Consider the following 22,754-nt stretch of genomic DNA (forward strand, 5'->3'; position numbering starts at 1 on the left):
TGAGCCGCGCACCGCCCCGGAAGGTGATTTCCCCAGGCGGGGTTGAGGGCGGGGCCTCTACGGGAGCCGGGAGGGGCCGAGGGCGCTCCTCTCGCCACCGCGAGGTGCGGCTGTGCCTGAAGCGGCAGCATCGGGTCTTCGGAGGCTGCTGCCCCGGGGTCGCGCTTTCTTCTTTCGTCCCGGTCCCCCGAGGAGTGCCCTGCGCTTCACGCCGCGCCTCGGGGTAGGCACGTGGGCGCGGGCCCCCGGCTTGAGGGGAGGGGGGCGAGGGCGGAGCGCCGCGCGCGTGTCCCCGTCTGCGGAGCGGGCTCCGGGGACCCGGGGGGGGGGGCGGGGGGCTCCGGGGAAACCCGAGCCCGGGAGGGGCGCGGGGGGAGGGCGGGGCTGCTCGGAGCGGAGAGAGCGGGGAGCGCCGCGGTGACCTGTTGGTGCAGCGCGGTGCTGGGAGCATCTGCTAACGGGGGGTGGGGGCGGGGGGCGGGGGGACGCCTCTGGGTTCGTGGAGGGAGGGAGAGACGGAATCGTGGCCGCACGCTCCTGAAATTGGGGGGAAACCGACGCAGGAGGAGAGGCGCCTCCGTTGAGCGTAGGAACCCTGTGTCCCAGCCCTGCCGGACCAGCAGCCTGGAAGCCTGCGGCCGGACTGCCCGCCCGTGTCGCCGGGCCGCGAGGCTGCCTTCCCGAATCCTACTCCAGGCAGGTTTGCAAATTTGCACGATCACTTAAAAAAAAAAAGGCTCTTTTCTCCATCTTTCTCCATCACTCCGTCGTGACGTATCAGAGGGCGAGCAGACCCGTAGAATCGTAGAAGCGTTGAAAAGTTCACTTCAGTGCGTGCGCGTCTTCCAAGAGCGGGATGCTGGCTGCCGAGAAGGACGCCTCTGCCACCCGGGTCGCTTGTCCCAGTCGGGGCTGTGTCCGCCGAGGGCGCTCGTTATTTTTAGGGACCTCGTTGAAAAACCTGCACACTGGCAGGGTCCGTGCCGGCGGTTGTAGGTTAGGTGGAGGTGGGAACCTGCACGGACAACAGGCCTCTTCAAAAAAAAAAAAAAAAAAAAAAAAAGGATTGGTGAGGATAATTGCAGGCTCCTCTGCCTATTTTTTTTTTAAAGATTTATTTATTCTATTTATTTATGATACACAGAGAGAGAGAGAGGCAGAGACACAGGCAGAGGGAGAAGCAGGCTCCATGCAGGGAGCCTGATGTGGGCCTGGATCCTGGATCCTGGGATCATGTCCTGGGTGAAAGGCAGATGCTCAACCACTGAGCCCCCCCGGGCGTCCCTAACTGTCCGTTTTGATTTGACCTAGAAATAAACAGGTTGCTGCTGGAGGAAAATGCTAGCACGGATGGGGTGCATTGAAGCAAGGCTTTTTTTTTTTTTTTTTTCCTGTTGAAGATAAGAATTGATGGGTGCATAGAAGATTAAGTAGCAACTGGGACTATAGTCCTTCTGGGAGGAGTCCTCTGTTTAACGGCCCAGGAAACGAGTTGCAGAGGTTGAGGCAGCTGTGAAGCATTAATACAGAACTGGTAATTTGTAGAGAAGCAGCCAAGTTTGTAGACTTAAAACGCTACAGGGAGGGAATTTGTTACAGATGTCTGTTCCTCGGGCTCTACGTACACTTTGGAAGTAGTGAGTTCGTGGCTTTTTTTTTAGTATTACGGCTGATTTTTAAGTTGACTAGCTACACAGTTTACACAGTTTAGTAGTCCCAAATAAATCAACATTACAAACACGCTCCAGTATTTTGAATGGACGCAGCTAAATTCCCTTCGATTATTCTTCTAGCCGCCGTGTTTGTCTTTTCACTTAGCCAATGAAGTGTTTATACTCGTTTCTTCAATAAAACCTTTTACAACAGTGGAAATAGTTGCTTTTTTTCACGCAGGCCTAAAGATACCAGTAGCTAAGTGACTGTGGGGGAAGGGCTTTATTGTACGATTCCAAATTAAATAATGAAGAAACCTTTCCGTCTCTGAATCCCAGAACGTGACTAATGTGTCTAAATTAATAATTCCGTCTGCCTGCTGGTTTTATCCACCTGGATGTCTTACCAACATCTCTAACTCAGTGTGTCCATATTTGAACAGTGTACTACCCCTTTCTCCTGATGTCCCAATGTCCTTTAAGAACATCTCCTTGGAATTAGCTTTGAAAACCCCTTCCCTAGACACTGGTTTGAGACAAGTAATAAAGTTTCATGTGCAAGGAGTTAAGTCTGTTTCCTTGCTACTGCTACCACCCTGGACCAAACCTATGGTATCTCTTGCCTGGGCTATTGCAGGAGGTTCTTTACTGTGTCATTACTATAGGACTGTAACCAATTAGCCTTCCCAAGGGTAATTAGTTCACAGCCCAAACTAAATGTAATGATCATAAATCACCAAGTAGTGTAATTTCAGTAAAACATTAGTTCCCTCTCTGCTCCCCCAACCCCCTCATCTGCCGGAAAAGAAAAGAAACTCCGTGGCTTTCCATAATTAACAAATTACAGGAAGTCTTGATTATCTGAGGATAATTGTCAGTAAAGGAAAATTCACTTAAAGTGGATCCATCTGATGTGGATACCAAACTTGCACCATAACAAAAGAAGGAATGATCAAAATACCTTTTTATTTTTTATTTTTACTTTTTTCAAAATACCTTTTTTAAAAAAACGAATTTTTTAAAAGTTTTATGATTATAACCAAGGCTATTAAATGTAACTATACTAATTGATTACTTGTTCATTATAAGTCATTATAAGGCTTTTCTGTGTAATTATTCTGAAAGAATATGGAATGGCATCATAGGCAGGCCTCGGCATTTGATGCTTGACTTTACACAGTCATAAAGTTATTTTTGCAAATATTAATCCTTTCACGCTTAATTTCTTTCAAAATGCCTTATTGGAAAGTTCTCAATCCAATTATTAACTGTTCCAAGTGCCTGACCTTGGTCAATCAGAAGCTTCACTTATGATTTGAGCCTCTACACCTTTTATTCGGTCGAACATGAATGATGTTTACAATACTCAACTTTTACTTGGGAGAGAGTTACCAACATGTTATATCTTGTGATTTTTGCTATACTTTGCAACTCAGTAAACTGCAGGGATTCCAGTATGGTAATAACTTAATGAGAAGGCTGAGTGCAAGCTCCCCCTCCCACTTAACCTGAATCCACGGGTTGTTACTAATACTGAAATACCCAAGATTGTGAAAATGTAACTGTTTCTCTTCCTCCCTTCAGTGGAGAATTGTAAGTGCTATCCCCAAGAGGAGCTCACATAGTAACAAGAGCTTGTGGCATGCCACTTGGAGTTGTTGGGTGCTTTATTTGCCCTGAAATTTGGAGGAAGGAGCAGATGTCCAGCTAAATCTGCGTTAGCCCTTGAAAATGTGTTTGCAGACGTTAATTTTTTTTTTTTAAGATTTTATTTATTCATGAGAGACAGAGAGAGAGGCAGAGACACAGGCAGAGGGGGAAGCAGGCCCCATTCAGGGATCCTGATGTAGGACTCGATCCTGGGTCTCCAGGATCAGGCCCCGGGCCGAAGGGAGCACTAAACCGCTGAGCCACCCGGGCTGCTCTACAGACGTTAACGTCGTCCATTATATGGTAGTTTGTTTGCAGGGTTTTGTTGTTGTTGTTGTTTTTGAGAGGGTGGGAGGGAAAGGTTGACGACCAGAGAGCTTGCCAAACTCTATTGTAATTTCTTAACCCTTCCCCTATTAGTGTCTGTTTTTCATGTGGTTCTACGTGAAATGCTTTCCCTGACTTCTTGGTATCTAAATAATATCTTAATATGAAATGGTTTCTTGGTAGTAGCCTTTTCACAGTCTGCTACTTTCCCTGCCTCCCAAGTGGATGTGATTTGTTGCTCACTTACACTCTGGTATTGCGTTATTTCTATAATAGGCATTTACCCTTCTGGTTCTTTGTGAGTTGAACTATGAGGTCCCCAAGGGCAGGGTTACACTGTCAGTTTGCATTTAGTGTGTGTACGTATGTATGTGTGTATGTATGTGTACTCAAACGTGAACTGCCCATGTTCATAGAGCCAGTTAGCCTCCTGCCTACCACTGTATGTCAATTCTAAGAATCCTGTGATGTTTTCCCTCACAAAAGGTTTTGGTGCCCTGGAAAAATCGTACAGTTAACACATCATAGACCTTCAGTGTTCAGACCAAACTAAAACCACATAAAACAGATTATGTGAGTTAAAACAGTAGAACACGTTAGGTACACAGGTATTCTTTGAAGTATAACACACATTTTAGCAGCCTAGCAGCAAAATGTAGATGACTTGAAATTCAGGCTAATGAGGTGGATAAAATTTATATTACACTTTACTTTTAAATCTAAAAATAGCGTTGAGTCAGCTCAGGAGAACTCTATCACAGTAACTGAGACAAGGGTGCAGCATGCAATGGAGCCTTGTTTCTTTCTTTCTGCACTGCCTTACTTGTAGGGACTGGTCCCCAAATGGCACCACTTAGCTTCTGGTTTAGAAATGGTGCTAGAAATAATATTCTTTTTCTGTTTCAGTAGTATTTTTTATTTTTTTAAAAATATTTTTATTTATTTATTTATGATAGGCATAGAGAGAGAGAGAGAGAGGCAGAGACACAGGCAGAGGGAGAAGCAGGCTCCATGCAGGGAGCCCGACGCGGGACTCGATCCTGGGTCTCCAGGATCACGCCCTGGGCCAAAGGCAGGCCCTAAACTGCTGAGCCACCCAGGGATCCCTCAGTAGTATTTTTTAGATGATTTTATAATCCTGAACATTTTGCGAATCACAGAATAAAAAATATACCTTTGAAATCACCCTTTAACCACATTTTTGGGTTATTTACACACTGTCAGCAGATTGCTACAAAATACCGTTGCCTCTGGGGGCTGATTGCATTCCAAGTAATTACCCTGGAGAGGCCCAGCCCCGTTTGCTACTTTCTTTCTTTTTTTTTTTTTGCTACTTTCTTTCTTTTTTTGTAATTTATGTCTGTAGTTTTTTTGTCTTTCTAGCTCTCTAACATGCTACCTTGAATATTTTTTAATATAATCTGTTGAGAACAGCTGTTTATAGCTTAACATTTGTTGACCAAAAATTCGTCTTCTGATTACTAAAACTGTGTTGTAATGGAGTTTAACCTGTTAAATGAGGAGTACCAGATGAGGGACCATCCTTCAGAACAGTACTTGCTCACCTTTTGGCCATCAACAGTCCCTTTGACAATCTGAGAGAAACTAATAAAGATAAAAAAAAAAAAATTTTATTAAAGATAAAAATTTAAGGGAATGTAGCAGATAATTTAAATGTTTTAAAGTTGTATGTAAATTTGAAAGAGCTAGTGGCTCCTTTGCCCCTAAAGATACTCACCTGGGGACGACCGGGACTTTTTCAAAAGGAGGTAGAAATCTAACTTCATCCAGGCATCATGCACCATTTTAGACAGATTACGTTGTGCACTCAGGTCACTTGGGTGCCTAAAAACTATTTTCTCTTACGTAATAGACTTAAAAGCAGAAGAAATATTCCTTCTGTGATGTATATGTTACTAATAGCAGGGAGTGGAAATCTGGAAGATAAAAATCTAGGTGGAGAAAATTCTTTTATCTGGGTGTAGAGACCGCACAGGCAGTGATCACTAGCCAACCTTTGACTGTAGCTATCGTTTGTTTTCATCTGGGTCAGCATACTACTTTGATCGCCTGTAACAATGTAGATTATTTGTCATATGTAAACCAATGCTGGTTAAAAGTTTACCAGGAATAACTGCCTCTTTTCTTATGCTTTGGGCATATAGTCTCTGTTCTAAATGTCTGTCTCTAAATAGCCATGTAGGTTACTGCTTGATTACTTTTAAGCTTCTGTTCAGATGTCACCAAACTAATGGGGACTTTCCTGATCACGCCATAAAGATACCACCACCACCACCACCACCACCCGTACCTTCTCTACTCTTCTTATCCTTCCGAATCTTTCTCTGTAAAATTTAGAGTCTCCAACATAAATTTTGTATATTGTTCCTCATTTTTCTCCCACCAGAAAGTAAGCTCCTGGAGGGCAGGGTCTTTCTGCTGTCCTAGCGCCAAGGACACAACCTCACTGCCAATGGGTCTGCCACAGGGTGTGTTAGCCAAGTTACCTAAGATACACAGTCAATGTTTGTTTTTCATGAACATTATCACAGTTTGTGCATACTTCTTCATGGTTTAAAAGAGTGTGAAAATGTGTACACATTTCTTTCTCTCATCTTCATTAAGTGGTTTTTATTTCTTTAGCATAAAATCACTTTTTCTTACCTAAGTCCTCAAGTTTTGCTTCTTTGCCAAAGTCCCTACTGGAAATTGAATTCCTAGGTTTGCCCACAAAATACTCTGCAAACAACAATGTTGATTACATCTTCATAATACAACAGAAATACATTTAATTTTACAACAGAAATAGATGTTGAGTGTCAGGCAAAATAAACACCCAGAGGACAGTAAAATGATTGCTTGGGTACAGTGGTGCTGCACATTACTATCCTGTTGAGTTCAAAGGAAAGCTCCTTGAACTAGTCTCCTAGGCTTTGCCAATCTTTGGACCTAACGTGGCTTTCAACAACCCAACTCTTTGTCCCTTGGGGATTTTAAGACTGCAAAGGTTGTTGTTTTTTTTTTTTTTTTTTTAAATATTTTATTTATTTATGACAGATACAGAGAGAGAGAGAGAGAGAGGCAGAGACACAGGCAGAGGGAGAAGCAGGCTCCCGGGAGCCCGATGTGGGATTCGATCCCGGGTCTCCAGGATCATGCCCTGGGCCAAAGGCAGGCACCAAACCGCTGCGCCACCCAGGGATCCCTGTTGTTGTTAATTGAGATGTAATTCACCATAAAATTCACCTTAAAATTGTAATAGTCCATGGTTTTTAGTGTATTTGCAAGATGGCGCCCCACCATCACCACTATTTAATTCTAGAACATTTTTCATCAAAAAGAAACCCTATACTCCTATGTAGTTATTTCCTAGTCTCTCCTTCCCCCAAGTCCCTTGGCAACCACTATCTGCTTTCTGTATCTCTGGATTTGCTCTTCTGGATGGAAGCATACAATATTTGGCCTCTTGTATCTGGCTTCTCTCACTTAGCATAATGTTTTCAAGGTTCCTCCATCTTGTAGCACGTATCAGTACTTCACTCTTTTTTATGGGTGAATGTTACTCCATCGAATGGATATACCACATTTTCTTATCTGTGCTTCAGTTGGTAGACATTGAGGTTGTTTTCACCTGAGGCTATTATGAATAATACTGTGATGCGCGTTTGTGTACAAGTTTTCATAAGAGCATGTGTTTCACTTCTCTTTGGTACATACTGGGAGTGCAGTTGCTGGGTCATATGGGACCTCTGTTATTAACCTTTTGAGGATTGTTTTCCAAAATGGCTGCATTGTTTGCATTCTTTCCAGCAATGTATGAGGGTCCCAGTTTCTCCACATCCTCACCAACACTTTCTTTTTTTTAAGATTTTGTTCATTTATTCATGAGAGACACAGGCAGAGGGAGAAGCAGGCTCCAATGCAAGGAGCCCAACGTGGGACTCCAGGATCACGCCTGGGCTGAAGGCAGGCGCCAAACCGCTGAACCACCCAGGGATCCCCAGCACTTTATTATCCAACTTTTATTGTAGTCATCATAGTAGGGATGAAGTGTGGTATCTCATTGTGGTATCTCATTGTGGTTTTGATTTGCCTTCCTCTGATGGCTAAAAGTGCTGAACATATTTTCATGTGTTTATTGGCCATTTGTGTATCTTCTGTGAGAAAATGTCTATTCAGATCCTTTGCCTATTTTTAATTAGGTTGTCTTTTAATTATTGTGTTTTAAGAGGTTTTTTTGCATATTTCAGATACAATTCTATCAGATTTGTAAACTGTTTTTCCCATTCCCTGGGTTGTTTTTTTACTAATTTGAATGTAAAACACAAGTTTTTAATTGTGATGAAGTCCAGTTTTTCTTTTTGTTTTTTTTTAAAGACCTCTCACGAGAGACACAGAGGGAGAGAGAGGCAGAGACCTAGGTAGAGGGAGAAATAGGCGCCCTGCAGGGAGCTCAATGCGGGACTCGATCCCTGCCTGATCTGAAGGCAGATGCTCAACTGTTGAGCCACCCAGGCATACCTGAAGTCCAGTTCATTTGTATTTTCTTTGATTGCTTCTGCTTTATGTGTTAGATCTAAGAGATTATTGCCTACCCCAAGATCATGAGGATTTACACTTATGCTTTCTTCTAAGAGTTTTGTAGCTTTTAGCTCTTATGTCTTTGATCCATTTTGAGTTAATTTTTATATACAATGTTAGGTAGAAATTCATTTTCTTCTTCTTCTTTTTTTTTTTTTTCCTAAATATTCCACCTATTTACAGAGCCCAATCCCATGGCCCCAAAATCACAACCTGAGCTGAAATCAAGAGTCGGACGCTCAACCGACCAGACCACCAGGCACCCATGAGGCTCGTTTTCATTCTTGTGAATGTATACATCTGAGCCCAGAACACTCCCTTGAAAAGGATATTCTTTACCCCCCCCCCCCTTGAATGGTGGTACTCGTTGACCATAAATTTGTGATTTTAATTCTGGACTCTGTTATGTCAGTTTATATTGTCTATCCTTTTGCCAGTACCCACACCATCTTGATAGCTGTGGCTTTTATAGTAACTTTTGTATTCAGGAAGTGTGAATCTCTTACCTATGTGCCAAGATAATTTTGAAATTGAGCTTAAGTTAAATAACGACAAGTAGACAAGGAATAATTCTTCAAAATAAGTCTCAGCAGGCCCCAAACTAACCTAATTCTTAGGAACAGAATGGCCATCTAGACTAACCCAGTCAGATCATTTTTTTCCTCCCTTCATTTATTCAGCAGTGATTTTAGGGAGATTCTATACCAGCACAACTGTGAGCAATGTTGAACACTGGACTATGTAAAAATCTAGTGTCCAGGAGATGGTTTTGGAAATGTCATCCTTTGTAGGAGACATCAAGGTTTTCAGCCAGAGTTCTGATGGTAGGGTTAGGACGCTCTTAAGAAATGTTAGAGGCAAAATTTTTAGGGCTTGCAATGGATAAATTATAAGTCGGTGAAAGAGAATAAGGGATTGGAGCTATCTCTGTTTCTAGCTTGGGGATGATGGGTAGGTGAAGTCGATGGGCAGATGGTAGAGGAGTAGACTGCACAGGGTTGAATAAATACACACAGTAGTGTCATCTGGTCTTTCAAGAAGTCCAGCAAGGCGGAAGGAGAGAACAGGGTCGTGAAAAGGTTAAATGTGTTTGTTTTGTTGGTTGTATTTTAGGATGGAGCATACTTAACTGGGATAAAAAAATATTGCAAATGTGATGGGTGGTTTAATTATTACTGTAGCTCTCAAAAGAAACAAAGACATTCTTTCCTCAAAGACAATTGGTAGGAGAGATGATGTTTGATGATCTGTATTTTCCCTGGAGCTACCATTAGAAGGTAGGTATTAAGGAACTTTACAACCTAAGAGTAGTTAAAGGGTTAGAGTAGCCACTGAGAACTGTAGGTAAAATAACAAGGAAACAAAAAATAGGAATGAGAAAGACAAGACAGAGGATGAGTTCAGGAAGTCTAACAGCTAAACATCAGTTCCTAAAAGAAAAAAAAAAAAAACAAACAGAGAAAATAGAGGGCAAGAGATTATCAGTGAAATATTTCATGAAAAGTTCCCCATAAAGAAGCACAGTATAGATTCCAGATTGAAAGGACCCATTTGACAAAACAAGGGTAGGGGATTGAAGGAACAAACTTACAGGGGCACCTGGGTGGCTCAGTCTGTTAAACGTGCAACTTTTGATTCCATCTGATCTCAGGGCTGTGAGAGTGAGTCCCGCATCGGACTCTGAGCTCAGCTGGGAATCTGCTTGAGATTCTTCTCTCCCTCTGCCCCACCCCACTTGCGTGCACTCACGTGTTCTCTCTCAAATCTTTAAAGAAACAAACAAAAGGCATAAACTTCCAGTTGTAAAATAAATAAGACACAGGAATGCAATGTATGGCATAGGGAATATAGTTAATAATATTGTAACAAGTTTGTATGATGACAGATGGTAGTGAGATTTCCTGGGAATGACTTCATAATATGTGTAAATGTTGAACCACAATGTTGTACATCTGAAACTAATATAATATTGTATGACAACTACATTGCAGTAAAAAAAAAAAAAAAGGAAGGACCTATTTGAGTACCCAATATAATATCAATATGAAGGTGTAACTACAAGTTTCCAGAGAAAGAAAATAGGCCACAGAGAGAAGGGATCAAGAATCAGAATGGCTTCTGATTTCACAGCAGCAACACCAAAAGCAAGATAACTGAGCAAAGCCTGCATATTTCCAGCAGAAAATTATTTTCAGCACTTATTTCTATATGCAACCAGGTAATTCAATCCACTATGAGGGGCAGAGAAAGATTTTCAGACACTCCGGGTACAGAAACAGGAGAACAAGCCAAGAATAGAGGATGTAGTATTATACAACAAATGGGATGGGACATGCTCTTTCCACAACAGACCTAGTGGTACTCATCAACTCATGTACAGCTGTGACTTCAATACATGGTAAAACTTTAAAGTGAAGGATGCCTCGGTGGCTCAGCAGTTAAGTGTCTGCCTTTGGCTCAGGTCAGGATCCCAGGGTCCTGGGATCAAGTCCCGCATCAGGCTCCCTTCATGGAGCCTGCTTCTCCCTTTGCCTGTGTCTCTGCCTCTCTCTCTGGGTCTCTCCTGAAAAAATAAATAAAATCTTTAAAAGCCAAACTTTAAAGTGAGTGAGCAACTACAATATGAATGTGTTTAATTCTGCTGAATTGCACATTTTGAAATTATTAAAATGGTGTATTCATTTATCACAAGGTAAAAAAAAAAAAAAAAAAAGTTATATAGGAGGTAGAAACAGCCAGCTCAAACCACTCCTACAGTTTAGCTGTAGAAGATAGATAAGGGTCAGTAGTTAAGGTGTGAGAATGAGGAGTGGTATACAATTTTTCTATTGTTTTCTCCTTAGAAAGTTTTAAAAAAAAAAAAAAAAAAGAAAGAAAGTTTTTAAATTTGGAGTCAGAAAATCCAAAAGTGTCTAACGTAAGTGCCTAGTGCCCTGCCCAGTAGGAGCTTAGCTAACTTGGGCTAAATCTAACTGCGATGGCTGTAGGTTCTTTCCTGGATGTTTTCCTAGGACCGTGGCTTTTAAGTTCCGTCTAGGGCAGGTTTTCCAGGTTCACGTGACAAAAGCAGCTTCGATGACAGATAAGTTTTTCATCATTTAAGTACTTTGACCAGTGGCCTTTGGACAAATGTTTAATTCAGAAAAATAAACGTAGCCTAAACAAATCTTATTATCTTACAGCGTGAACTTCGTGCTTGAAGACTATAAAGACTAGTTTGAAAATGGAAAACCGAGAACCAGCGGATCCTTCTCAAAATACCAAACAGTCTATTATCTCAGAGGAGGTATAAGTTCTTTTTCAGTTCCCTTCCCTCTCCCCACAGAGAGCTGAGTTTAAATGAAATGTATAAACTGTGGTTTCAGATGCTTATGTTTAATTCTTTTCTTTTTTTTGTATTTAATTCATAAAGACCGGTTTTTTTTAAAGGTTTTATTTATTTATTCATGACAGAGAGAGAGAGAGAGGCAGAGACACAGGCAGAGGGAGAAGCAGGCTTCATGCAGGGAGCCCGACGCGGGACTCAATCCCGGGTCTCTAGGATCAGGCCCCGGGCTGAAGGCAGCGCTAAACCGCTGAGCCACCTGGGCTGTCCTGTAAAGACAATTTTTAAACATTATTCCTGCTCCCTTTTTAGGACATTTTGCTCTTGTGTGGGAGGAACAGTGTTGCTCTTAATTATATGTGCTAATGAAATGGAGGCTGTTTCTAAAGTGGATTTTGGCAATTCAAAAATACTCAAATTTTATTCAGTTTCCCTGGGTAGAAGAATAAGTCCTATTCTTGAGTTTTAGAATTTTAGACATTACATACTTAAGTATCACATCTTAGCTATTTATCGTCTTGATATAGATGTTTAAGAACAATAAGAATCTAAGTTGTTAGTTGTCAGAATTCCAGAACTAATGTATGTGTTAGTTACATTGTTATTTGGTTTAGTTTTTAATAAGTCTCTTTCTGCAGAAACCATTGCAGTGGATAAATTTTAAATTTTTCATCTTGGAACTCTGATCTTGACACCTTCCTGCAGTTATTTACGATTTAAAAATCTTTCCATGTGGTCTGTGAATAGATCTGCTGGTAATTTTTAGGTTGCTGCTGGCCAGAAGTGAAAGATAGGATAGTAAGAAAAAGGCTACTGCTCTATGTCCACAGTGAAACTCTCCTGTCAGTTCAGTATAGTGACATAGGTAAGTTAGTTCTGGTAACTGAAACTCAATGTCTAGGCAGAATGATCCTGGGCCACTTGTCTCAGATGGGGTGGGAAACCCATGTGTCCCTGGAAATGCAGTCATTGGACATGGTGTCTTTCCATGAGTCTCTACCTGCTAAACACACCTGTGTGACAAGCTCCCAGCTCGGAGGGTAGAACACTAGGTCCCAGAAAAATCCTCATTCCTCACTCTCCACCCTCCTACCCACCACCTCAAGAGTTTTTCAATTATCATCGCTTTTCACTTCTCAGTATCACGTCCAAAACTGCAGAAAGCAGCAGAACCACCCTTCAAGAAAAAAACAAAACAAAAAACAAAACCCTTTCCTTACATTGAACTGAAAACCTGCACACAGACTATTGGGAGGGAAACGTCATTACTGGGAGGGCCAGGCAGAGAAAATCTGAAAGAAAACAAACCTTCTAAATAAAATCCTCAGTTTGAAAGTCTCCCAACTTAATGTCTCCTTTTAGTTAATTTCAGAAGGAAAATGGGTCAAGCTTGAAAAAACAACATACATGGATCCTACTGGTAAAATAAGGTAAATTGTTTTTTCCATTTTGTAAAATGCTTGGTATTTGGATTCTCAGGGTCACTGTTTAGCATTTGGCATAAACTCTGATAGCTTCCTCATTGTAAACTTGATCTTAAATGAAAACTCTAATCCAGTGTCTTCCCATTGTCAGAATGTTTGGATTGCTTATAATCTCTGGATAAAATTACGTTGTCAATTTGTTATAGCAACAAATCAGGAATTGATCTTAACACCATTCTCCCTGAGGAGATTTGTATGAACCAGAAATTTTGGGCCAAGCCTCATTTAAGCTGATAAAGCAGTAGAATAATTAACAGTCCCAGCTGCCTCCTTCTGGTGACACCAGTTTTAAATTTGTAAATTAGAAGTCCTAAGGAGAGAATAGTGCCCGGTTTGAGGTAAAATTTACATCCTTTAAACCTTGCTTATGCAAATGTGAATTGGGGGGGAAAAACGTTTTGCAAAACATTTCACAGTAACCAATTGCCATAAAGATATGACACTCTCCAACCTAAGTAATCCCACTCCAGAGACTGTTTGGAGTCAGATTTGTGCATGAAAAAATGTTCATCAAAATTTAAAAAGACAAAAAACAAATTGAAAGCACCATAACCATTTTTAAAATTGGGAAACAGTTGTTACAATGTAACATAATAAAAGTGTATGAGGGAATATAGACAGTGATATTGCAACAACTTTGTATGGGGACTACACTTACTATGGTGGCCATTTTGTAATGTGTACAATTACTGAGTCACTGTGTTGTACACCTCAGATACAATATTGTGTATCAAGTATTCTTCAACTTAAAAATGGAGAAGTCATTTTTTAGTGTATTCATTTGGTAAAATCTCTGTAGTTCTCTACAAAGCTGATCCTAAAGACAATCTAGCAATATGAGACAAGGGATTAAATTGATGACATCATTGGATATTGTATATATGTCTTTTAAATTCTTTCCAAATAATATGTAAGAAAAGGCTAGAAGGGAAACGGGCAAAATATTAATGGCAGTTGTGTGGTAAACCTTTTCCTTTTGCTAAGCAATCAGGTAAGGATACAGAGTTTCTTCTTGAGGAAATACATCTTATCATCCCTGTGAAAGTACACAGAGTTGCGAGTAACTGAAACCACTGTATTTTTTTTTTTTAAGATTTTATTTATTCATGAGAGACACACAGAGAGAGGTAGAGACATAGGGAGAAGGAGAAGCAGGCTCCCTAAGGGGAGCCCAGTGTGGGACTCGATCTCAAAACCTTGGGAATCGCACCCTGAGCCAAAGGCTCAATCACTGAGCCACCAAGGTATCCCTGAAACCACTTTAATTACATTTACTAAACTAGCAAAGATATTAATAAGGGCCAGTGTTGGAGAGCTGGGGGAAACAATGGGCTATCCATTGCACTATTAAATTAAAACTTCAAAATAAGAAAGCAGAACACACCACAGTCCAACAGTAAAAGTGTCCAGTAGAACACTTGACATGAGTTTGATGTACAGAACTAAATAGACAATAACTAGTGGCTACAGAAATGTGGCCAGCCTGAGCCTTTAGGAACACAGTATGCTCAAATACACTTGTATTTGTGAAAATGTAGACTGATTAGAACTCAATTTGTAGTGAGATGGTTTGGCTGTTTTCCCAATGAAGTTGTTTAAGTTTGTAACACAGATATGACTCTTAATGTTAATTGAGCTAAAGAGTAGGTGTTGGTTTACACCAACTCATCTCTTTACCTGACTCCTCTTCCTCTTTCAGCATTTCTTAATCAGAGATGTGCATCAGAATCCTCTGGAGGCTTCCCCCCCACCTGCCCCCAAAATACTCTCATCCAGGTCTCACCTCCAGGGTGTCTGTCTCAATAGTTGAAGGGTACACCCTTAAGCCTACCAAATACCCTGCACTCACGTGACCGTTTATAGCATGTTCACCTCCGTTCTTGCGCGTGGAGGTCTTCCCCGAGACTTCAAGGCGCTCTTCCATAATATGTTGACATTTCATACCAGAATGTCAGGCTTTGAAGAGTGAATCTCTGTACTTCCCTACCATAGGTCCTTATGTATAAACTTAGTTTTATCTATTACCCAGTACGTAAGCATGTCAGTAAAGATGAAATAGCAGCTAGAAAATCCTTTGTCCCACATGTTATTCATGGATAAAGATATGGAATTGATTTTAGTTGTGTGAATATTGCCGGCAATATGTGCCTTTATGGACATTCAGGACAGAGCCACAGTCATCCTTTGTTGCCATTCCTGTGTCTCGTGTTTGTTGACTAGACTTAGAGTATGTTATAGAAAAACAGGCTTTCCTAGAACAAGGACTCAAAAAATGGAGGAGCTTAACTAGAATCAGAATTTTAAAGCTATAAGAAGCTTTTGAAATAACATACTGTTAATTACCTAGTTTTACAAATAGGAACACACTCAAGGAGTTTGTAGGTATGGGGTTAGCTGGCAGGCGGATAGAGATTAAGATTTTCTGGCTCAATCAAATGTCCATCTTGCAGAGTCGCTTGAAGATTATTGGAGCTCTCAGGCATTCCTGGTCTAGGATTCCTTATAAATGCATTTATGTGTCCTTGCTCGTGATTTATGGCTCATTACTGATTATTTTCCTTCATCTTAACCACTATAATGATGCTACTCTTTTTGTTTCCCTTTTCCTAGTGTATTTGGGTTGGCATCTTCAGTGCTGCTCCCAGCACTGTTTTCTTCAGTCTTTACAACTAACCTTAAGAGGCAGCAGAGAGAGCTGTGCCAAAAGGTGTTTTGTCTCTTGCAATCTGTATTATTTACTGATCAGAATTGCTTGTTGTTTGGCTTCTTGTTACTAACAGGAATGTTGGGCAGTTGTGAGTTATCATAATAGTCTTTGGTTTTCATAGGTTCATTTTGACACATTTGCCATTAGAATTTTGGTGGAACGCTTAAAGATTTACAGTTTATAGAAAGGTTTTGTTTTGTTTTTTAACTAGATTAAATACCTGGATTTTTTCCATAGAAATGTGGCATAGTCTGACCCTTAAGGACAAGGAGGTCATTCATAGGTTCATTTTGACACATTTGCCATTAGAATTTTGGTGGAATGCTTAAAGATTTACAGTTTATAGAAAGGTTTTGTTTTGTTTTTTAACTAGATTAAATACCTGGATTTTTTCCATAGAAATGTGGCATAGTCTGACCCTTAAGGACAAGGAGGTCATTCATAGGTTCATTTTGACACATTTGCCATTAGAATTTTGGTGGAATGCTTAAAGATTTACAGTTTATAGAAAGGTTTTGTTTTGTTTTTTAACTAGATTAAATACCTGGATTTTTTCCATAGAAATGTGGCATAGTCTGACCCTTAAGGACAAGGAGGTCAAAAGTCCGAGGACGCTTCTGGGCAGCCCATCTCCTCATACCCACTCTTCTGTGGGGAGACCAATGTTGATGCTTTTCTATGCTAGTCCCCAGCACCACTTGGATGTCCTGCTTCTCTTAGATCCAAAGTTGATTTGCTTCTTCACTCCCATCTCTTATCACTGATCCTTTTTTTTTTTTAAGATTTATTTATTTATTTATTTATTTATTTATTTATTTATTTATTTATTTATTTATTTATTTATTTATGACAGAGAGAGGGAGAGAGGCAGAGACACAGGAGGAGGTAGAAACAGGCTTCATGCCAGGAGCCCAACCCAGGACTCGATCCTGGGACTCCAGAATTGTGCCCTGGGCCAAAGGCAGGCGCTAAACTGTTGAGCCACCCAGGGATCCCCGCCTTTCTGTTTAAGGCATAAGAGAGTGAAGGGGAATTTCCCTCACATGCCCTTCCCCTTCAAACACAATTGTACTCAGAACTGGATTTTAGGACAATGTTCCCAGAAAGAAACAGCTAATCAGGCTGGAGCTATATAAAAGGGAGCAGGAACTTGCTGTTACTTATCTTTTTCCTCTGTGAATGATCTTCCCCTTAGGTAAGACAGATCTCACACATGCAAAAGAGAGCACTTAGCCTAAATTTAATAATTCCTCAATTAATAAATGGAATGGTCCTGCTTTCTTGTTTTAGGTCACATATCAATAACATCTCAGTAGTTCATGCTATGCTGAATATTTTTTGTTTTTAACAAAAAGGCTGGACTTTTCATAGAGGCATAATCTGCACTGACTGTTCAGTAGCTTCATGGCTTAACTGCTCACCTGTAGATTTATGATCCACACTGAAATATTTCCAGTGAGTGATTTGAAAGGCAGTTCAAGCAAACTACAGGCCTTCTCTTTAGATATTCCTCAGAGTTAGATGAAGGATGGCATGTTTTATTTGGAAAAATTTTCAGAAGCTGCAGGAAAGCACGGTTGGCTTTTCCTATAGACTTGTATGGTTGTGGTCTTGACCATTATCAATAGTACACTTGCTTGCTTTGCATCCGAAGTTCTGGCTGTGGACAGAAAACCCAAGAACATTCTCCCCTGTAATACTAACGATTTTGTTTTTTCTTCTCTGCCTGAACAGAACTTGGGAAACTGTGAAACGTACAACCAGGAAAGGACAGTCGGCTGATGGTAGGAGTGCAAACTCATTACAGCTCTTCATGAAGGAAGTCACCATGCATTATTGCAGGAGGCGGGCTTCTTTTTATTTTAACCAAGACCTCAGAGCAGTTCTCTTCAACTATGACCTTTTATCTTTAAACCTAGTTTTCCTTTTTGCAGTGCTATGTGACTAAATCAGGCTTGCTTTCTTTTCTTTTTTAATTTAAAGATTTATCAGAGAGCCCGCGTGAGCACAGGGTGGCTGGGGCAGAGGGAGAGTGAGTTTAAGCAAACTCTTTGCTGACCTGGGGCTTGATCTCACAACCTTGAAATCATGACCTGAGCCAAAACCAAGAGTTGGATGTTTAACCACATGCACCACCCAGGCATCCCAATCAGGCTTTCTTGATAAATAACTTCTGGCTTGTTATCACAGCTCAGGACAGTGTTTTGGGGGATAAGGTATACTAATATGTATAGCCAAATACAAGTCAGTTTATTTTGAAGCCACATACTGTGTCTAACTATGACTTCTAGAAATACTTTGTATTCTGTTCAAAGGACCTGGGTGAGAGCCTTTAATTTGGAAAAATATTTGGCCCTACTTTATGATGGACCAGTTGCTTTATAAATTGGTGAGGACCATGGAATTAGGCAAAGATTATTCTATTCATTCATCTCACTGTCCCTCCCAGGCATAAATGCTTGACTACAAAGATTGAAAATCACCTCTGGTTGAAGGGAAGTTGGGCAGTAGGTCTTTGTTTTTCCCTTTCATGCTTCCTTTTCATTTTGTTGTCTGTTTTTACTGGAAGTAAACAGCTGGCCACAGCTGCTGTCTTGCCTGCCAAGAAAGTCAGGGGCGAGGGGTTAGCCAAGAGTTCCTCGTAGGCAATTTGTGTTTTCCAGAACGCAGTGGGGTTTTGTCTCTGTTTTAAGGCCACGTAAAAGGTTTCTTGGGAGAAAAGGTCCTTGATCCTAGGACAATCAAATCCAGTCTAGCTACATATTCCACAAACTGCAGTCCTGACTTGATTCACTCCTTAAAGGAAACATGAGTGCATGTAGAGCAGGGTCACTTCATCAGCAGACTGGCTTGCTGCAGGGTGAGACGTTTGTCTGCAGTGGTTAGCGTGAAGTGGGAATTTGTCCTTGACCTTGTGCTAAATGTTCACGGATGTTTAATTAGGGATTTCCTTGGTTTTATTTCCTGGTCACAGGTGTGGCGGTCATCCCGGTGCTGCAGCGGACACTTCATTACGAGTGCATCGTTCTGGTGAAGCAGTTCCGACCACCGATGGGAGGCTATTGCCTAGAGTTCCCCGCAGGTGAGTTCCCGTGCCAAGAACTGCAGCACTTGGACACTGAACACCTTGGCTGCCCCTCCTCCCCCAGTTTTAAGTACAACAAAAGCATATTTGCAGTGAGGCACCACCGGTCACATTCTAGTGACACACTAAGCCTGAGAGGCGAGGCAGGGGTGGTGTCCCTGTCCCAGCCCACCTTTCCAAGCCACTGCTCAGCAGCATTCTTTCTAGCTTCTTTCTGAGTAATTGCTTTTTGCTAATTTGTCAGCTGAATTCATTTTCTGTCACTAGCAATCTGCCTCTGATAAGAAATTTACAGTAGTAACTAGGCCAGACTCTTAACTCCAAACACTATGAGTTTGATTGTCCTGTATGTACACAGGCCAAGGAAACTGTATTAATTTCCACTAGAATATTCTCTTGAGTTGCACAATTAAGTAGAGCTATCCTGAATTTGAGCTCTGTGTCATCATAGGACTTAACTGGGTTGGTCGCATCTGAAGAGATCACATCTCATTTACTTATCATTAGTGGTGTAGGTTTTGTACTTTCAAAGTCCAGCCCCATGATACCCATACCAACTTCTCATTTACCAGACATTTCACTGGAGAAATTAATAACTTAAAAAGTAATAGAATAGCCTCTATTTTACTTTTTCTTTGTGTTATTTCCTTTTAGGTAAAATAACCCAAGCTCTGCTGTCTTCCCCCCATGGCCTCTCTAGTTACTGCTTCCCCAAGCACAGCAGCTGCCTGCAGCCTGTCAGCCTCCCATCCTTCCCCTCGCAGGTGATGCTCATGCTGGTGTTTCTCTCCAGGCCTCAGGATTGCTCTGTGAGGGGGGAAGCAAATTAGGTGACACTGTTGGGTGAAGAAACTGAAGTGTGCCAGGCTTCGTGGGCCAGGTCACATATCTAGGTCTGTAATCTATGCCAGTGACACAGCCCAGCCACTCATCCTTGCGGGAATCCGCACTGTCTGAGCTGCAGAACAACACGAGTGCTGAGCAGCTCATGGAAACAGTCGAGGTCTAAACAAGAGGAACAGGTGGCAGCTCATGGAACCTACTCAATCTGCGTAGCATTTTATTCTTTGGCCTTTGTTTCTTATAAAAGTTCCTCAGTCTCTTTTACCCATCCAGCCACTTTTCACAGTCCTCTGATTCTTCCCGTGTAGCTAAACAGCAATTATATCAGAAGAAGGAGAGGTTCCAAAAACCAGTGTTTCCCTAGCCCACCTCACAAATGACTTGGCCTTCTAGGTCTCATCGATGACAATGAGAGCCCAGAAGCAGCTGCTCTTCGGGAGCTTGAGGAAGAAACTGGCTATAAAGGTGATGTCGCAGAGTGCTCTCCAGGTGTGTACTGCTACCCAGGTGTGCACTCAGGGATAGGCTCTTGAACATTGGTCAAGTGGTAGATTCTTGTGTGTGCAAAGGACTGTTGGGTTGGGCTGTTCTTTATGCTCAGGATGCACAGATGGCTTTTGTCTTGGTTAATTGACTGAAGGGAAATCCTAAGTAGATGTGGTCACCATCTACGAGTGAGCCTCCCATCTGCAGGAGAGCCAGTGTGAACAAGAAGGCCCTAAAGCTGGATAAGAAATGTGAAATTCGTCACCTTTCAGAGTTTCCCACATCCTGAGCTCTATGCTTTCTTAGCTCATCCACATGCCAAGCTCCTCACTGGAATCTTTTTCATGTGGTGAAAGGAGTTGACAGCATGGCAGTACTATCTTTACCCCTGAGACTTAACCCCTCAGACTTACCAAACTTAGGACCTCAGGGGGAAAGTACGAGTGCTGTCTACACCTGTGCTCTGCAGTCCTACAGCTGTGCTGAGCAAACCGGGCCAACCATCCATTATCCTGCATAGGTTCTGTGTCCACTATGAATTATGAGCCCAGTTTTCTCCCAAAGACATTGAAGTAATGAAACAAATGGTACGTGACTGGTGTGTGTCACTATGATCTGTTGCTTCTCTCCGTAGCTGTGTGTATGGATCCAGGCTTGACAAACTGTACCACACACATCGTGACAGTAACTATTAACGGAGATGATGCTGAAAATGTGAGACCTAAACCAAAGCCAGGTGAGTGTGCAGTGGCTCCGTGGAACGTGGTTCTATTGGGTTAAATATTGTTCGACTTGCTACTGATTCAGTCTCTGGTCAGAAGAATAACAGGCTTGTAGATACTTCATCAGTACTCCAGGCTCTTTTCCTAATCTTGGGTCCTTTAGCCTTTTTCTTTCAGCACCTACTGATCTTTATGCTTTCTTTATAAAATGTTAAATTGCAATATTTCCATTATTTGCTATGTGGAGTTTATTCCCACTTAACATGAGCCACAGGTCTGAGCAGTAAATAGTGAAAATCTTCAAAATCGCTATTTTGGACTTCGTGTGTATGGTAAGAATGGCAGAAATAATCGTTAGAGGACAGCGGCTGACTATTCTTCACAGAGTTCCGTACTTAGAGAAACGTTTCGGAAATTCCTTGCTATTACATTTCTCCGCAAGTTTGGACTTGAGCTTTGATGCCTCTGGCCGTCCCAGGTGGCCTCCCACCCCGCTGAAGGTGGTGCTCACGCACACACCAGTCATGTAGTGCCGCCACACGCTGCCACTTCTCACCACCTCGGGTGCTCCTGAATATTCCAGGCCACCTCACAGCTGATTGTAAATGCTCAGCGTTCACGTTGCAGATACGTGTATGATACACAGTGCAAGAGTTGGCAGTCCTCAGTGCTGACCGGAATTACCACGAGCCTGCAGTTCCACTCGTGGGTTTACACCCAAAGAGCAAGGGCTCCAACAGGCACTTGACACCAGCATTTATAAAGCATCACTCACGGCACCCAAAAGGGGGAACCACCCAGTTCACAGATGAATGGATAAACAAAGCACAGTGTATGTGCACATGGAACACCAGCCATTAAGGAGACCTGCTGGCACATGCTGTGACAGCAGGAATTCTGAAAGCGTCATGCCAAGTGTTTAGACCAAAAAGCATAAATAGGGGTGCCTGGCTGCCTCAGTCAGTAGAGCACGTGATTCTTGATCTTGGGGTCATGAGTTTGGGCCCCACACTGGGCATACAGCTCACTTTTGAAAAAGGGAAAAAAATTTTAAGCATAAATATTGCTACCTAAAACTCATATGGTCACAGAGACAGAAAGTAGACGAGAGGTCAGCATGTCTGGGGACTGTTCACTGGGTGCCTTTTCTCTGTGAAAAAGTTCTAGAGAAGGACAGGGCTCAGGACTGCAGAGCAGTGTGAATGTATTTAATGCCACTGAACTATACCTTTAAAAGTGGTTAAAATGGTGAATTTTCTGTGTATTTTAACAGCTTAAAAATACATACGTACATATCCTAGAACAGTCTTTAAATTTTGCCAGTACACATCTGATTTGGAGAACAATAATAATTTTGTGCTGTTGGAATGCTTTTCACCACCATGCACACGGATTAAATTAGGAGACCCAGGGTTCTGTGGAAGTTTTATACCCATTTTGGGACGTCTCGCACAAAAGCCTCCTGGTGTTTGACCGCAGTGCGCTCCAGTGTCCTCCTTCTGTTTGTTTTCAGGAGACGGAGGTACGTTACCCAGCTAGCAGTGGCTGACCATGTGTATGGCTCAGCGCAGTGGAAATGGCAGCAGGCATTTTGTGGTGTTCTGGTAGGCCCTCTCCTTCTTCAGCTTTGTTTTCACTCGCACTTTGTTTGTTTAGAATTTGTCGAAGTAATTTCCTTACCAAAGAATGACCTGCTGAAGAGACTTGATGGTAAGCATTCTTAAGACTATTCCCCAACTTCTTTGATTTTCCCCATCCCCAACCCCATCCGGTGGGGCACTTACTGGAATTCCATTTCTGTCATTATAGTCTTATTAATGTCAGACACCTAGAGACTGTGGTACAACTGCAGTTAACCAACAATAATTTTCCTTTCTGGGTAGCAGAGTTTG

The 22,754-nt window shown here is 41.9% G+C and overlaps 1 protein-coding gene across 5 annotated transcripts in view; it reads left to right on the forward strand.

Moving 5' to 3' along the window:
* NUDT5 (nudix hydrolase 5) overlaps window positions 1-22,754 on the forward strand; it is a 27,141-nt gene continuing 4,387 nt past the window's right edge. The window contains exons 1-10 of one of the 5 annotated variants that reach the window (XM_038530127.1): window positions 12-223; window positions 11,393-11,496; window positions 12,302-12,400; window positions 12,898-12,965; window positions 17,461-17,510; window positions 18,701-18,808; window positions 20,048-20,143; window positions 20,775-20,876; window positions 22,376-22,384; window positions 22,519-22,572. In XM_038530127.1, the coding sequence (XP_038386055.1) occupies window positions 12,943-12,965; window positions 17,461-17,510; window positions 18,701-18,808; window positions 20,048-20,143; window positions 20,775-20,876; window positions 22,376-22,384; window positions 22,519-22,572 (442 nt within the window). In that variant the 5' untranslated portion in view covers window positions 12-223; window positions 11,393-11,496; window positions 12,302-12,400; window positions 12,898-12,942. Of the gene's footprint in view, window positions 224-537; window positions 697-11,392; window positions 11,497-12,301; window positions 12,401-12,897; window positions 12,966-17,460; window positions 17,511-18,700; window positions 18,809-20,047; window positions 20,144-20,774; window positions 20,877-22,375; window positions 22,385-22,518; window positions 22,573-22,754 lie in introns of those variants that run through there. The other 4 variants (XM_038530125.1, XR_005355302.1, XM_038530124.1 and 1 more) reach the window with 4 other exon arrangements.

Source organism: Canis lupus, chromosome 2, assembly GCF_011100685.1.
Source record: "Canis lupus familiaris isolate Mischka breed German Shepherd chromosome 2, alternate assembly UU_Cfam_GSD_1.0, whole genome shotgun sequence".
NCBI lineage: Eukaryota > Metazoa > Chordata > Mammalia > Carnivora > Canidae > Canis > Canis lupus.